This window comes from Amphiprion ocellaris, chromosome 10, assembly GCF_022539595.1.
Source record: "Amphiprion ocellaris isolate individual 3 ecotype Okinawa chromosome 10, ASM2253959v1, whole genome shotgun sequence".
In the NCBI taxonomy this organism is placed as follows: Eukaryota; Metazoa; Chordata; class Actinopteri; family Pomacentridae; genus Amphiprion; species Amphiprion ocellaris.
Genome location: NC_072775.1, coordinates 28282770 through 28299730, shown reverse-complemented (window position 1 = coordinate 28299730; position 16961 = coordinate 28282770). Strand labels below are relative to the sequence as shown.

The 16961-nt window shown below is 41.3% G+C and overlaps 1 protein-coding gene across 1 annotated transcript in view; it reads right to left on the bottom strand.

Annotated features, from left to right (window-relative positions):
- LOC111573211 (zinc finger protein GLIS1-like) overlaps positions 1-16961 on the bottom strand; it is a 110065-nt gene that overhangs the window by 58078 nt on the left and 35026 nt on the right. Inside the window, exon 2 of the mRNA XM_023277246.3 lies at positions 13149-14248. Within this exon, the coding sequence (XP_023133014.2) occupies positions 13149-14036 (888 nt within the window). The 5' untranslated portion in view covers positions 14037-14248. The remainder of the gene's footprint in view (positions 1-13148; positions 14249-16961) is intronic.

Sequence of the window (16961 nt, the reverse complement as noted above, 5' to 3'; positions counted from 1 at the left end):
TCTATATTATTATTGTATTTTATCTAATTTTAAACACAGAAACATGCAAAAGTTATTATTTCTGAAGAAATGTTCATGTGACTCAATATGAGGTGTTAAAGAGAGAGACAAGAGCAGTGAGATATTTCAAATAATTCAGTAAACTGTATTTCATAGCAACGAAAAGTTTGCAGAACCATTTCTCAACTGCCGTTTTTACACACAGTCATTCAACAACATGCAACCATGTAGTTTTGACCAACCACAGAATGCTCATACTGATGCAAAACTAAAGACTGGATGGACAGCTCAGCTGGGTGAGTGTCCTAATCAGAACAAGGACACTTATTTACAATGTTGTACTGAATAGCCTGTCAGCTAATTAATTTTTCCTTCTTTCTGGCACACTGCAGTCCCTACGTATTCTACCACAAAAGTTCAAATTTTTACCTCGAGGCAAATTCCGGACAGAAAAAAATCGCAAGGAGTTTCGTAAGCATGTTGGAGATCATGGAAATTCTACTAAGAATCAATGAAGTTCCAGTGCTTTCCTATACAAGCACAGGGCTATGTGGAAACAGGGCGTAAGCGCAGTGTTTTGTTGACCATCCATCTACCCTGACCTCCTCCCTATAGAGACTCTTTGTCTTCTAAGTTACATCACCTGACTTCCTGCTTTGCTCTTTGCAAGAGTCATAATTTCTATAGCAATTTGCACTTTAAACATTTGTCATTTTGGGGACAGTTGCTGACAGGTTTAATGTTTTCCTAAAAGGGTTCAAAATAAACCAAAATGACCAGGTTCAGACAGAGTGATGGTGCAACTCAATGATGAGTGTTCAACAGTTTTCAAACAATGATGGAGCTCTACGAGAAGAAAAAAAATTGAAGAAGTTTTGCAAACACTTTGAAGATCATGGACTCTCTACTAGGAATGAATAGCATTCCAATTGATTTGTATACAGACATAGAGGTGTGTGAAAACAAGGCCTAAGTCCAGTATTTTGTTGACGTCCCATCTACCCTGACCTCTTCTCTATAGAGACTCATTGTCTTCACAGTTACGTCACCCGACTTCTGGAGTCATAAATTCTGCAGCAATTGGAAGGTTTTAGCACTTCAAACATTTGTCATTTTGGGACAGTTGCTGATGGGTGTGATGTTTTTCTGAAACGTCTCAAAACAAACCCGGGTGGCTCAGTAAAGAGTTTTTTTTTGTCAAATATTTTCATTGATTTTTTTCCATTTATGGGATGGGTACAGAGACATAACAAGACTTTACAAATGTACAGCAATAGTCATTCCTCAAACGAATTAAACCCTGCAACAGTTGAAAATAATGTCTTCCTAAAACCAAGGTGCATTAGAAGGCAAGTATCCTTTCCCACCCCAAACGACTCATTCAATCACTGTCATTCATACCACAGACAAAAGAATGGGGAAAAGAGGAGGGGGAGAGATACTAATAATAGTAATACTTAGGAAAAAATCATTTTAAAAATTAATAAAAAATAATAAATAAACCCAACCAACCGAGCGCTGGGGGCAACCCAAAAAGAGAGACGAGGGGGTCAGGGTTCACTGTACGACAGAGGACCCTTCCTAGCGTATTGAAGATGGCATGCCAGAATTCAGTGAGTTTGGGGCATGGCCAAAATATGTGCATGTGGTCAGCCGGTAAGAGATTACATCTGCTGCAGGAATCAACTTTGTCTGGATAAATTTTGGCTAATTTCACATTGGTGAAGTGGCTCGTGTAAGATCTTGCACTGTAGGAGTTTGTGCCTGGCGCATATGGAGGACGTATGAACAAGACTGAGCACACATTCCCATTGTTCGTCAGAGATTGTGATCCCGAGATCCTGGTCCCAGATAGCCCTTAGGGAGCTCAGGGAAGTCGGATTCATCCTAAAAATTGAGTCATATAAAATTGGTGTTAGGGATTTTTGTGTTGTTTTAAGCAGGAGAAAGGAATCCATCAGGGTCTGTGGGGGGGCGGTTAGGAAAATGAGGGAATTGATTTTGCACAAAGTGCCGGATCTGGAAGAAACTGAATAAATGGGACTGAGGGACACTGATTTTTTTTGATAAGTCTCCAAATGTAGTAAAAATACCATCAATATATAGGTCATCCAGACTGTGCAGACCCTTACTGGGCCAGGATTCAAAGGCTAGGTCAGAACAAGATGGAAGAAATAAAAGGTTTCAATAAACTGGGGCTAGTTATGATGAGGAGTGAAGGTCAAGTTGTCTCCTAAATTGACTCCAAATTTTCAAGGTCTCAGAAACAATAGAGTTCCGTGGTACTCGCTTAATTGGTAGAGGTAGCTGTGAGCACACCACTGACCATAACGAAGCATGTGAGGAAGCTAGTTCCATGTCTGTGTAGTTTCTCATTCATCCAGGTCATGATTATCCAAGGTTGTTTAAATCAATCCAACTGGACTTTAAGAAGGTTCCTTGAAGACGTTTCACCTCTCATCCAAGAAACTTCTTCAGTTCTGGTGGTGGTTGATGTTGCCTCAGCTTATAACCCCTGTGAGGTGTGGTCAGTGTTATTCACATTCCGACGACCATTGCCAAGGCCCGTCTGGCTCCTCAATGATGGTTGTTGGGAGCCAGGGAGTGACAAAGGGGGTCGTTGAAATGTGAGTTTCACCGAGCCCTCGTATGCTAATGGTGGTCGTTAGCATGAGCCACCTCACCTGAGTCATGCGTATGGCTCAACACAGAAGAGCCAGTTCCTCAGGACAGGATTCGGCGGTCTTCCTTCACCTCAAGGAAGAGGGACACTCATTTCAGGACACCAATGTTCAGATTTTGGACAGGGAGGACAGATGGTTTGAGAGAGGCGTGAAAGAAGCCATCCATGTCAAAGTGGAGAAGCCATCTCTGAACGGGGGGGGGGGGGGGGGGGGGGGGGGGGGGGGTCTGCGACATCATCTTTCACCAATTTACAATCAGGTCCTTTCAAAACTCCCCAAAAGAACTACTCAGCAGAGTGACTCAGGTGAGGTGGCTCATGCTAACGACCACCATTAGCATATGAGGGCTCAGTGAAACTCACATTTCAACGACCCCCTTTGTCACTCCCTGGCTCCCAACGCCCATCGTTGAGGAGCCAGACGGGCCTTGGCAATGGTCGTCGGAATGTGAATAACACTGGCCACACCTCACAGAGGTTATAAGCTGAGGCAACATCAACCACCACCAGAACTGAAGAAGCCTCTTGGATGAGAGGTGAAACATCTTCAAGGAACCTTCTTAAAGTCCAGTTGGATTGATTTAAACAACTTTGGAGAAAGCTAGTTCCATGCAGGCCCATAAAGGGCGATCAATAGGAGCGATCTTAATGCTCCAGAAAAGGATTTTGTTGATATTGCTAGCCCAGTAGTATTGCCGAAAATCTGGTAAGGCCAGACCTCCAAGAGATCTGGAAAGTTGAAGAGTTGATCTTTTTATGCAAGCTCGTTTATTGCACCACATGAAGGAGTTAATCAATTGGTCGAGTGTAGAAAAAAAAGACTTGCGGACGAACACCAGAACGTGTTCGAACACATAAAGAAAACGGGGAAGCATCATCATTTTAATCAGATTAATATGACCCAGTAGTGACAAAGGGATAGTGGACCACCTAATTAAATCTGATTTACAGCACTCACGTAGCGGTTGAAAGTTTTTTGCAAATAATTCAGAGAATGATTTTGTTACAATAATGCCTAGGTATTTTAATCCTTGGGTCCCTTTCCTGAAGGGGAGGAGGGTGGGATGGGGGTTCTCAGCAGGGGAGTTGATTGGAAGATACTCACTTTTGTGCAGGTTGATTTTATAGCCAGATAGTTTCCTGAATTGTTCTAAAATATCCAAGATGACAGGGAGGGACGAAGCTGGGTTGGTGATGTATAGTAGAAGGTCATCTGCATATAGAGATAGTTTGTGAGAGAGACCAAATCAAGAAATCCCTTCAAATTTTCTTTCGCTACAAAGCCATAGGGCTAAAGGTTCAACAGCAAGTGCAAACAAGGATGGAGAGAGAGGGCATCCCTGACGGGTGCCACAGGATAAAGAGAATAATTTAGATTTTACGCCATTAATATTGATACTAGCAACAGGGGATGTGTAAAAAAGCTTAATCCATGATATGAAGTTGGAGTTAAAACCAAATGCATTTAAAATGAAGAACAGGTAGCCCCATTCCACGCGATCAAATGCCTTCTCAGCGTCTAAAGATAGGATGATTTTGGCTGGGTTAGAGTCTGAAGAAGAGCAAATGATGTTTAGTAACCTTCTGGTGTTATGAAAAGACTGGCATCTGGATACAAAACCGGTCTGGTCTGGGTTAATTAATGTCGGTGTGACCTTCTGGAGACGCGTGGAGAGCACTTTGAATAATATTTTAAAGTCAACATTTAAGAGAGAAATGGGTCTATAGCTGCTACAATGGAGAGGATCCTTGTCCTTCTTGAGCAACAAGGTTACTGACGCATCTGAGAATGTAGAAGGTAGTCACTCATTTGCAAACGCATCATTGAATACTCTCACCAAAATAGGAGCTAGTATGTTGGAAAAACTTTTGAAAAATTCTGTTGTGTATCCATCTGGCCCAGGAGCCTTGGAGCTCTGCAACGAACTGATAGCTTCCTGGACCTCGGTAACTGATATGGGAGCTCCTAAATTACAAAAGATGCCATTGTCTACCTGAGGGTATGTTAAACAGTCTAGGGGATTTGCTTCTGACCAGTTGCTGTGAGACATCTCGGACGAGTAAAGTGTTGAATAATAACGAGAAAAGGTATTACAAATTTCCCCAGGGTCCGTTATAACCAACCAAGCTTCAGATGTTATTTTGGGTACAAGTTTGGAGGCACTTGCAGCTCGGGCCTGGTATGCTAATAATTTGCTAGGTTTATCACCTTGTTCAAAGAAATGTTGTTTTGTCTGTAAAAGCTGACTCTCAACTTTGCTTGTTGATAACAAATCATATTGAGACTGTAACTGTAATCTATTTTTATATAACGCAGCTGAAGGGTTAGTGGCATATTTAGCATCTAATATGCAGATTTCATCTGAAAGTTCTGTTAATTTGGAGAGTTCTGCCTTTTTAAAATGGGATACAAATGAAATAATCTGCCCGCGTAAATAGGCCTTGAAAGAATCCCACAGTGTGTCACTACCGATATCAGGCATGTCATTAATTTCGAAGAAGAGGTTTATTTGCTTGGTGAGAAAATCTTTGAATTTTGTTTCAGAAAGCAACTGTGAGTTAAATTTCCAGAATTTGTAAGTCGGTCTGCAGAGGGAAAGAGTGATGTCTACTGACGTGGGGGCGTGATCCGAAATTACTATACTGTGATATTCACAGGTAGCAATGCTGTGCAGCAGTTTATTGTCCAATAGGAAAAAAAAATATTCGCGAGAAGCTATGGTGCACATGAGAAAAGAAGGAAAACTCTTTTTTTAGAGGGGAATCTGGTTCTCCAAGGCTCTGCCAGTCCTAACTGGTCTGCATGAAATTTCAGGGTAGCTGCTGATTTTGTTAGAGTGGTATGTTTTGTGGTTCATCTATCAAGCGTTGTATCCTGTACTAAATTGAAATCTCCCCCGATAATGATAAGGTGGTCTGCAAGATTAGGTAGGGAGGAGAAGAATTTGGATATAAATTTATCATCATCCCATGTTGGAGCATACACCGAAGCCAGGATCACAGGAATATTCTGCAATTTGCCCAACACTATGACAAAACGTCCATTGGGGTCGCATATAGTAGTAGAGGGTTCAAAGGCAGTATCCCTACGTATAACAATTGCTGCGCCCCTTACCCATTCTGTGAACCCTGAGTGGAATAGGTGACCCATCCAAGCCCTTTTTATGTGAGAAATTTCAGAATTGCGGAGATGAGTTTCTTGTAGGAAGTACAGATCTCCCCCAAGGTGTTGTAGGTGTGATATTACCTTGCTGGCCTTGACAACATTGTTTATTCCCTTAACATTCCATGAGATGAAGCGGAGATTCCTACCGGACATCAAAGTGAACTTTTAACAGAATTGCTGACTGAGCTGTAAAATGGGACAAAAATGAAAAGAGAAACAAACAAAAGAAAAGAAGAAAAGGGGAGAGACAAAACACACACATGCACACACACCACATACATTCAGAACAAACAAGTAACTCCCTTGGGAAAAACTAAACCTCTGTATCATACAAGATACAAACTTCCTATTCCTCCAACTCCAGCTTACTCCTGCTCCCATGCAGAGTAAGAAAAAAATACATGAAGTGAATTAGCCACCTAAAACAAAGTAAAGCAACTGTAAACGACTTATGTGAAATAGAGCAAGCCCCAAGGCAGCAAGGTTCTCAATATCTAACTATTAAATGTTGTAATATTCAAAATATAATGGCCCATCTGAAAAAAAGGTAATAGAATTTAAATGAATATGTGAACTAAATAAAGAACCCCATTCAAATGAGTATAAAATAGCTGCCCTAAGTGTCTGGAAGGCATGTTGAGAGGTAGAACTATATGTGTGCACACAGTGACAATATAAATGAATGGGTTAACAGGTTGTCTGAAAAGTGAAATATCCAAATAGTATACATATATCTATGCACTATTAAATATGCAACATAGTGCAGAAATCCAGTAAGTAACACCAGGCTCTTCCCTGTAACTGAGAGGAACAATAACACTGAATCCAATATGAAACCACCTTAAATGTACCTATAAAATACTTAAATGTCCTTTACAGCTGCTGCATGACGGCCCGGTATGCGACCCGCTGCTCCATGGCTTCGGAGGTGTAGTCCTCGTGAAGGGCGATGGGCTTGCCACAATACTACATGTCGGCTCTGCTTTTCTGAGCCCCTCGAATGATTTTTTCCTTGGTTTGAAAGTTGTGAAATCGGACGATAACAGGTCTCGGTCTTTCGCCTTGCTTGGGTTTCGTGGCCAGTGACCGGTGAGCACAATCCAAAGCACGATCCAAAGCAGGGGGGGGTAGGCAGGGTGTCCTTGCCCAGGACCTTGTGCAGAAAGGAGGCAAAAAAAGCAGTAGGTTTAGACCCCTCGATTGACTCTGGCAGTCCTATAATACGGATGTTGTTATGACGGCTACGTGCTTCAAAGTCCGCAGCTTTAGCCTTTAGTTTAGCGTTGCTAGCAATTAGCTCTGCACAGGTAGCCTCCAGTGAATCCAAGTGTTCACTCACCAAGTTCGCGCTGGATTCCAGTGAAGAGATGCGCTGTCCGTGGGCGTTCATGGTGGCTTGCAGGATATCAAGCTTTGACTCTAGTGCGGAGATAGTGGTCTTGAACTCCACGGAGAGGGCAGCCTTATGGTCTTCTAGTAGCCTAGTTAGCGCGATCATGTTAATGCTGCTGTCCATCGTGCTTTCTTTGGACGGCAAATCTCTTCTAAGCTGCTGTCTTACTGCTCTGGAAGTCATTTCAAGGTAGTGTAGTAATATCAATTGTTTGCAATGTTTTCCACTTTAACAAAAACAGGGGGTAATTCCAATGTTGTACTGCGAGAGGTTCGGGAGCGGAGAAAGCACGTCTACTCCTCACCCGCCATTCCCAGAAGCGGCAGTAAAGAGTTTTAAATAGTTTTCAAAAGAAGATAGAGCTCTATGGGGTGAAAAAATCACAAGCGATCATGAAGATTCCCATAGGAATGATTAGAGTTCCAATTGATTCAAATATAAACACAGAGGTTTGTGGAAACAAGGCCCAAGTCCAGTGTTCTGTGGACCCTACATCCACCTCAACCTCCTCGGTCTTGAGAGTCTTTTGTTACATCCCCCAACTTTCTACTTTGCAAAAGTCATAATTTCTGCAGCTATTAGAAGGTTTTCACACTTAAAACATTTGTCATTTTGGGACAGTAGCTGGTGGGTGTGATGTTTTTCTGAGAGGACTCAAAATAAACCACAACAGCCATGTTTAGACAGAGTCACATTATTTTTTTAAAAATGGAGCTCTATGAGATGGAAAAATGGAAGGAAGAGTTTCGCAAACACATTGGAAATCACAAAGGTTTCCATAGGAATGAATAAAGTTCTGATTGATTTGTATGCAAACGCAAAACTATGTGGAAACAAGGTATAAGTCCAGTGTTTTGTTGACCCTCCCATCACCCCAACCTCCTCCCTGCAGAGACTCTTTGTTGTCACAGTTACGTCACCCAACTTCCTACTTTGCAAATGTCATAATTTCCACAGCGATTAGAAGGTTTTCGCACTTTAAACATTTGTCATTTTGGGACAGTTGCTGACAGGTTTGATATTTTTCTGAGAGGACTCAAAATAAACCAGAGTGGCCATGTTCAGACAAAGTGATGGTGGGACTCGATGTTTTGTAATTTTCAACAGTTTTCAAACAATGATGGAGCTGTACAGATGGAAAAAATGGAAGGAAGAGTTTTGCAAACAATTTGAACATCACAGAGGTTTCCATAGAAGAAAATAGACTCCCGAATGACTTGTATATAATAATAATAATAATAATAATAATAATAATAATGGATTAGATTTATATAGCGCTTTTCAAGGCACTCAAAGCGCTTCACAATGAATCCATTATTCATTCACTCACACATTCTCACTCGGTGGTGGTAAACTACATTTGTAGCCACAGCTGCCCTGGGGCAGACTGACGGAAGCGTGGCTGCCAATGTGCGCCTACGGCCCCTCCGACCACCACCAGCATTCATACTTCAGTGTGAGCAGCAGCACTGGAGGCAAGGTGGGTAAAGTGTCTTGCCCAAGGACACAACAGCACATGACTAGGACAGAGCGGGAATCAAACCGCCGACTCTTCGATCATTGGACGACCCGCTCTACCACCACAGCCACAGCCGCCCAATATATGAACACAGAGGTTTGTGGAAACAAGGCATGAGTCCAGTGTTTTGTGACCCTCCATCTACCCCGACCTTCCTACAGGGACTCTTTGTTTTTACAGTCACCTCATCTGGATGGTTGCTTTGCTCTTTGCAAGAGTCAGAATTTCTGTAGCAATTGCAGAGTTTTCACACTTTAAACATTTGTCATTTTTGGACAGTTGTTGCTGGGTGAGATGTTTTTCTGAGAGGACTCAAAATAAACCAGAATGGCAATGTTCAGACAGGGTGATAAGTTTTCAACAGGGGATGATGCCAAATAATCAAATATATCTTGACATTAAATTAAATGTATCCTTTGTTTTGGCTACACAGACATTTTCACTGGGATCACAGTTGGTTTGGGGTGTTTTCATGGATATACTCAATAAAATATCACCACACTCTAAATGCACCCAAATACGTATGTCATTGAAGCACCATGAATTATGTGCGATGACTTTACCACACCAGATTTAAAAGCACTTTGGGAACCCGTGTTTAAAGCTCCAATAACACCTGTCAAATCTGGTGCTCAACGTTACGAGCTGGTAAATAAAGCCGAATTCATTAACAAACACTGACCACATTCATGTGAGATATATTCATTTTTCCACTGCAGCACCGGGAATGACTTAATTTACATGTTTTGGCCTGAGCGCTTTATGAAAATGAAATTACGTTCGCGTGGTTCAAGTGTGACCAATGAGTAATTTTTTGTGTTGATTTAATCTTATTAATCTGTACGCAGGCGGCTCCCAGCAACAGAATATTTATAAGCTGGCAGCAGATTGGGTCGCTATAATGAACTAATTCACTTAAATAGGAAGCGTGTCTCCTGAGTGAAAACTTCTGAATGAGTTATTAATCCGAGCTCCAGGTTGTTGACAGCAGGGAATAATGGAGAGAGTTACTCACTCTCAGGGAACAGAAGGTCATCATGGGACAGACGAGTTTGAGTTGAGCTTCCGAAAATGACTCATGACAGAAATGATGGAGGGCAATGGAGGCTGTTGTGATGGTTAACGCAGAAACATCACTCTTCTCAGGCCTGACAGGTCTGGTTTAGTCTTTATCTCGCATGTGGGTCTTGAAATATTTAAAATCCACGTGCTTCTTTTGTTGCTGTTTTGAGTTTACAGTGAAGTCGATCAACCTTGATTGAAAAATCTGTCAACAAGCACATTTTAAGCAGAGATGTTTGGGTTAATCACTGTCTCAATGTGGACGTTATTCAGTCAAAAAGGCCCTCGTCTGAAACTTATTCTGACACTGCCTTTGTGAAAAATTGCTAGTTTCTTGTTTAAATAATCAAACTCAATGATTTCTTGCAGCTTTCAACAAAACTCTGAGAAGTCCGACTGTGTAAAAAAAGGAATTTGGGCCAGTAAATACTGTGCCAAGATATAATGTGGGGAAGTGGTTCAGTCTGTCTTTAGCGATTTCTGGTCCGCTTAAAGCTGAGAAACCCATCAAGATGCGAGGATTTACGGCAGATTTACTATATTCCCATAAATTTCACTCAGCAAAAGTGTGTTTTTTTACTTTCTGTTCGAAGAAACACAACACAGAACTTGAATTATGTTAAAACAGTGCAAATGTTCTTGTTAAAAGTGTGATTTCTTTAGTGCTAATCTTTAAATGAATGGCAGATGATGACAATTTTTAACAAATATGAACTTTTACTTGATCTCTGCGACAGATTTCTTTGTAAAAATGTCCCAATAATTAGATCCTTATACCAGCTTTAGTGTTATATACAGGTTTACTCCTGCGCTGCCACCATTTCGTCCTCTGGCCTGTATGAGTAAAGGAAACCGTATGATCGTCTCTCATCGATCAGTGTGTCAGATATCCAGACGTCTGTAAGCAGGATAATGATTTTCAAACCCAGTTAAACTCCTAAATGTCTCATTTGAAGCTGGAAGAGATGACAGATGTTTGGGCATGACTGTTCTCAAAGTTGTCAGTTTGATTCCTGGATGTTCTTGACAACCTCCACTAGTGAAGTGAATGAAAAACCCTTCTTTCATTACCGCCGAGTCGTCCAAGAATTAAAACAAAATGCTTGTTTTGACAGACATACTTTTAACTTGGACTCAAATCATGAATTTGCCGACTTTTGGTTCAATTTGCAGCTCAACTCGTGACTCCACTTGGACTTCAGCCCTTCGATTTTGACATCATAACTGCAGCCAATCAACTGACAACGAATACAAGCTGACAGCAGCCAATCAGGTTGCACAAGCAATGAGGGGAAAGGTACATCTGGCAGTGCACACCAGCAGCTTTATCACATCCAGACATTAATACGTCCATGTAAACACAGCTCTGATGTTTATGTTTCAATGTTTAAATTACAAATTTCACTGCTAGCAGATCAGCTGTAAATAGTACATGAACCGAGACCCCCGCCGCCAATCTTAATCTTGATTAATCTCAACCCTGAGGCTGTCCTTTGAAATCTCCACCTGAAAAAAACATCCCTGAATTCAGTCCCTAACTGCTCCACAACTGTAAGGCCAAGATGAACAATTTCATGCTCTATGTGTGAAAGACACTTGGAAGAATTTTGAAATACAATAAGTTTTATTATTCTTATCAAAAGGTCAGAGTGAGATCTGAAAAACTCCAACAAAAATGGTGCAAATGGCAGCCTTATATAACCGACTCTATGACGCTGATGATTCTATAAATTCTCAAATCTACCAAATTTGATGCAACAAAAATAAAAGACAACAAATGTTATATGCATTATTGGGGATTAGCTCAAATGGTAGAGCGCTTGCTTAGTATGCGAGAGGTAGCGGGATGCCCACATCCTCCAAACTACCTTTCCGTCTTAGTGGGGCAGTGGTGATGCAACAGTTCAGTTTCTGGACTACTGATCAGAAGATCTGAAGTTCAAACCCCGACGCGGCCACTGTCAGGCCCTTGAGCAAGGCCCTTAATCCTTCCTGCTCCAGGGGTGCCATACCATGGCTGACCCTGTGCTCTGACCCACTGGCAGTGCTAACCAAAGCTAAAGAAACCAGTATAGATTCACTATTGTTGCTCTTTCAGATACATGCTTAAAGCAACAATGGGCATGTGTGAATTCAGGTGTGATATCAGCATCTTCCAAACTCTATTTTACATATCGACATTGATGCACATAAACCAGAGTTTAATAACCTTAACTTCAGAAGGTTTAAAAGAAAACTGAATGTAAAATGACACTTATGTAAGTATGATGAAGCACTGACTTGCAAAATATCCATAACAGTGAGGAGAAGATCTTAACCAGGATAAAGTTTTGCTTGCAAGACACAAGTTCGGATTGTTGACTTTACTTTACTTGCTAGCGACTCAGAAAAAAAATTCTTCTTTCAAAGCTTACAAACACACATCTATCACAGTCACAAAATGCTCCTTCAACTCTTCATTTTATTTTCTGGTTCTATCGTTGGATGTTGTCAATAATTCTACAAAAAAATGCATTAAATGACATAACTCTTGGTACAGATGTTCAAATCTGAAAACAAATGGATTTAATAAGGGATTTAAAACTAGACTCAAATTTTTATAAAACGCTATGCTGCCACACTTTCACTCAGAGGATTAATATCTAAAATCTTACCTTCAACATTTTTGCATAATTGTTTTTGAACAGTAATACATATGAATTTTCAAAAGTATTCTGTAACTGTTGTTCTGAGATTTACCAGTTTTGATTTCCAACATGCATATTTTCAGGGTGAAAACTCTACAAAAACGTGGATTTAGTAGTTTGAAGAGTAGTTGATCTCAAGATGCAAGATGGCAATGTTTTGAGAGGCAGCAGGTTTGTGTTGCTCCAAAGGTATGTGTTTTTGTAAGTGTTTTTAAAGTGTTTCTAGTGTGTTCTTTATTTGCAACAATGTGCATAGCTGTGAGAAGAAAAGCTTGTGCAGCTGGATCCCAAAAAGCACATAAAACTTTGTTTGATGAACCAGAAATTCTGACAAAAGCTGTTGAAAAATGAAAAATTTTGGCTGCAACAAAAACAAAAAGGAAAATTCTCTTGTTCTCTTGAATTTACCCAAGGGAGATGAATAATCTATCTATCTATCTATCTATCTATCTATCTATCTATCTATCTATCTATCTATCTATCTATCTATCTATCTATCTATCTATCTATCTATCTATCTAAGTTCAATAAACTCATATCTTTAGGGCCTGTGCAGGTTTTGCTTGTCTTTTCTGACTGTATAATAATCAATAAATCTGTTTGTCACAGTCAATTCAGACCAAACCAGTCAGACTCACCATGCATTTGTTGGGTTTTTCTCCGGAGTGGACCCTCATGTGGATGAGCAGCTTGTACCGAGCGTTGAAGGGTTTGTGGCGTCTCACACAGCCAGCCCAGAAACATGCAAACTCCTCCCCTTTCCTCTGGTCAATGTGCACCTTCTCGATATGCCTCACCAGCTCCTCCTGGCTGCTGTAGGTGGCGCTGCAGTCGATCCAGTGACATGGCTGCTCCTGCTGGTCCAGTGCTGGGTCCGGTCCTCCGGGTCCATTAAGCCTCGAAGACTGAAGAGGCGACGGCGTGCTGTCCTGACCCTCGTAACCCTGAAGTGGTAAATGGAACAGCTCCCTCTGCTGGGTGTTCATGAGCAGTTCCCTTTTACATGGTAAGAAATCATCTGCAGGCTCTTGTTTTATGGGTCGATACTCGTCCTGCAGCTTCTGTTGCTCCTGAGATGTCTTGTTGTCAGTATCGGAGTGAGACAAACAAGAGGTGAAAAGCAAAGATGAGGAGGACGAGGACAAGGACATGGACGACGGTGGAGAGCCAAAAGACGGAGACGTGGCACAGCTGGTGAGCATGTAGGAGATGGGAAGCGACGGCTGATGGTAGCAGCCGAACCTCTGGCTGCTGGTTTTCGGGTCTTTGGAAGTAAAGTCCTCCACAGTCTTTTCTAAGTGGGATCCAGCTGCTTTACAGCTGAGAAGGGAGCTGAGATCTCGTCCCAGCGAGGACAAAGACAGTGACGTCCTCGGAAGCAGGCAAAGGCCTCCCGAGTGGATCGATGGCTGGCAGAAGCCGCCGGAGGACAGCGGCGCCTGGAGCTCCTCGGCATCCTCAAACACACTTCCAAACCCAGGAAGAGTCAGCTGCACATCTGGAGGCCCGAGGTCAGGGGGCCACATGGCGGCCCCCGTTGGGTGACTCCCACCAAGAGATCCCTTCAGTCAAATCGTCAATCTTTTGGAGGGACTTTAAGAATCCATCGGGGATAAAATCATCCACAACATTTTTCAGTACTCAGCAGTAATCGAGTTAGATGGATGAGCCACTGCTGGCATGCTCTGAAATCCGTTGCTTGTTCCAAATTGCTGCCTGGTCAATCATTACTTGAGCGCTGTGGGAGGCCGAAACAAAAACCAAATGAGTCATTGTGAAAGACAAAAAAAATCACAAACACAAAACACTTTCTGAAACATTTCAACAAAAAATAAATAAAAAAGCTATAAAGTATCTGAAACTTTGAAACAACAGCTTCCATGCACCTGTAGTGGAAAGAAGAACTCAGATCCTGTGCTGATTATGGAGCAAGTGTGCCCCTGATTGTTATTGTTGATGGATTAGCAGCATTTTACAGTTACAGGTAGTTGTGACAACTTTTTTTTAAATTAAACTAAATTCCAATTAAATGGGAACTTAAGGGTTTTACTTCATTTTGCATTTAAAAATCTTAATCGAATGCTGTGGAGTAAAAAGTACAATATATTTGCTTGAAAACTAAACAGTATTTTCTGGGTGTTTTTTTTAATCTTGTTACATTTTTACTCACTATGGGCTCATTTTTTTACTGTGACATAAAGTCCTGTACCTCTATAGAAACAGCACAACCATGACTAAAAGAGAGAAGTCAAAAATGTCACTTGTGCAGTACAACATATCATGCTATAAGTCATTTTAATCTGGAATAAACAGGCACAATATTTTTTTAGTGCTCATGGGTATTACAAATGCTGGAAGAAATTGTGCCTCTACATACTATTGATATTTTTTACATTTTAAGTTTGTTTGCATACTTGTCTACTATCTGCTCTGTATCAACGCATCCTGCAGTTCAATCGAGAAGTTCCTGAATTTTTGTCATGCCACTCTTGGTCACAGCTGAGTCAGTCATAGTTTGTCATTTGTGCTGAGGAGGGCAAAAATTTTTGTTTTTTTTTACAAAATCTGGCTATGGCAAATAGTTTATTTCTGGTGAATTTTAAAATGAGACATGTAGAATAAAGTGATTGTGATGAATATCCTGATTTTGTCAGGCCTGCTTCTGCAGGTCCAGATAGCGTTTTTTTTTTCCCCCTTCTCCATTCTCTCCTGTTGCTCAGGTGTGCTCGACACGGAGGCTGCAGTGGCAGGTGTTACCAATTCCAATCAGCATCAGCAGAGCGGGAGCAGGTGGAGCTGAGTCAACCAGGATTCACCTTCGCCACAATAAAGCTGGACTCCACTCATCATTCTATGCTGGATCGTGAAGAATCCCTCAGTCAGTCTTTGCACTGTAAACTTCTGCTTCTGTGCCCTGAACTCCCAGTAACCTCTCTCTCTGCTCTTTTTTCCTAGCTTGGATTCTGTCTGTCTGGTTCACCTACTCCCGATTCATTTGGACCAAGGAAGTCCTGGCAGCACGTTCCCTCCATCTACAAGCCCAGGAATTCATCTGTCACCTTCCTCTGTCGCCTAGACCGTCCTTCCACTGAACCCACCGCTGCAGTCTCTGGAACCACAGCCCAGCCTGAGGGTCCCAAACCACCTACCTCCCTCGTCTGGATGCGCCTCTGGTCTTCCCATTCCCCCCTCCATCTTTATTCAGTCAGCTAAGTTCCTGCACGAGCATTCCTGACCTCCAAATTGTTAGTGCAGCTTCTTTGTTGAGAGTAGTCGGTCCTAGTACTATTACTGGTTTATCAGCTTTGTATATTTTTTTGTAGCTTCGCTTCGTGTTTAGTTTTTTGTGAGAGGTTTCCGCTTCCTAGTTAAACTCTCTTGTGCATTTTTCTTGCTTAATCAGCTTAGTATATTTCTCGAGTTCTGTTTACTCGTAGTTTCACTTGTGTAATATAATTCAGCGAGTGGCCTCTGCCTCCTAGTTCTTTTCTTGTGTATGTACTCGCTGAATTATTTTCAGTTTTTTTTTTGTATGGTTATTACCTGGATTATTTTGCTCTCCCACCTAGGTTATACCTAAAGTGGGTCAGTAGTTTTTTGTAGTATTGTGTACACGCCAGTCCTCTAGGGGAACTCCTGAGTTCGTTTAATTCCTAGTCACAAGTTTTGAACATCATTTCCGGTTGTAGTTTTCCGGCTTTGTTTTTGTAGTCCTTGTATCTAGTTTCTGTAAAATAGACGCTTTTTGAACTTGATTGGTCTCCTTTTCATTCTTGCATCTGAGCCTCACAGAATCCATAACAGATTTGAACTGAACGTCATATATTATCAGATCAAGCACCAATGAAATGTTAAAAATCTGAAGATTCTTTCTGTTTACATTTCCTTGCATATAGGTGGTGTAAATTGGGCAATTAAAAAAAAAGAAAACATATCTTTTAAACTCTTCAGCAGGTTTTTGGGTTTAGAAAATAAACTGATTTAAAGTACAATGTAGAAGAAAATGGAAATACTGCAAATAAAAGCACCTTACTTTAGACATTTACTGCACTGATTTGTGGTTTATCACCTCTAACAAAGAAAAAGAATCAAAATTGATGCAGCAGAACCAGAAAGATTGGCAGTTTTGACATTTAAACAGACTAACTCAAGTCAAAGATTTCACTCAACTGCCTCAAAAGGCTTTATACCTAACTGATTTCAGTGTGTTTAATTGACAGATCTGTCCTTTGCTGACAATACTTAGAACATCGGACCCTCGTGTGGATTAATTGTGATGGTGCGACTCCATGTCTCAACTCACCATGACCTCTAACAATTCGAACTATTAAAACCTCTAAAATGTGCCACTCTGGGTTCAATCATCGACAACAAATGGACTGAGGTGAGCAGCAGAGGAGTTTACGGATGGAATAAAACCCAAACAAACATTTAGTCTGAAGGTGCGTGTC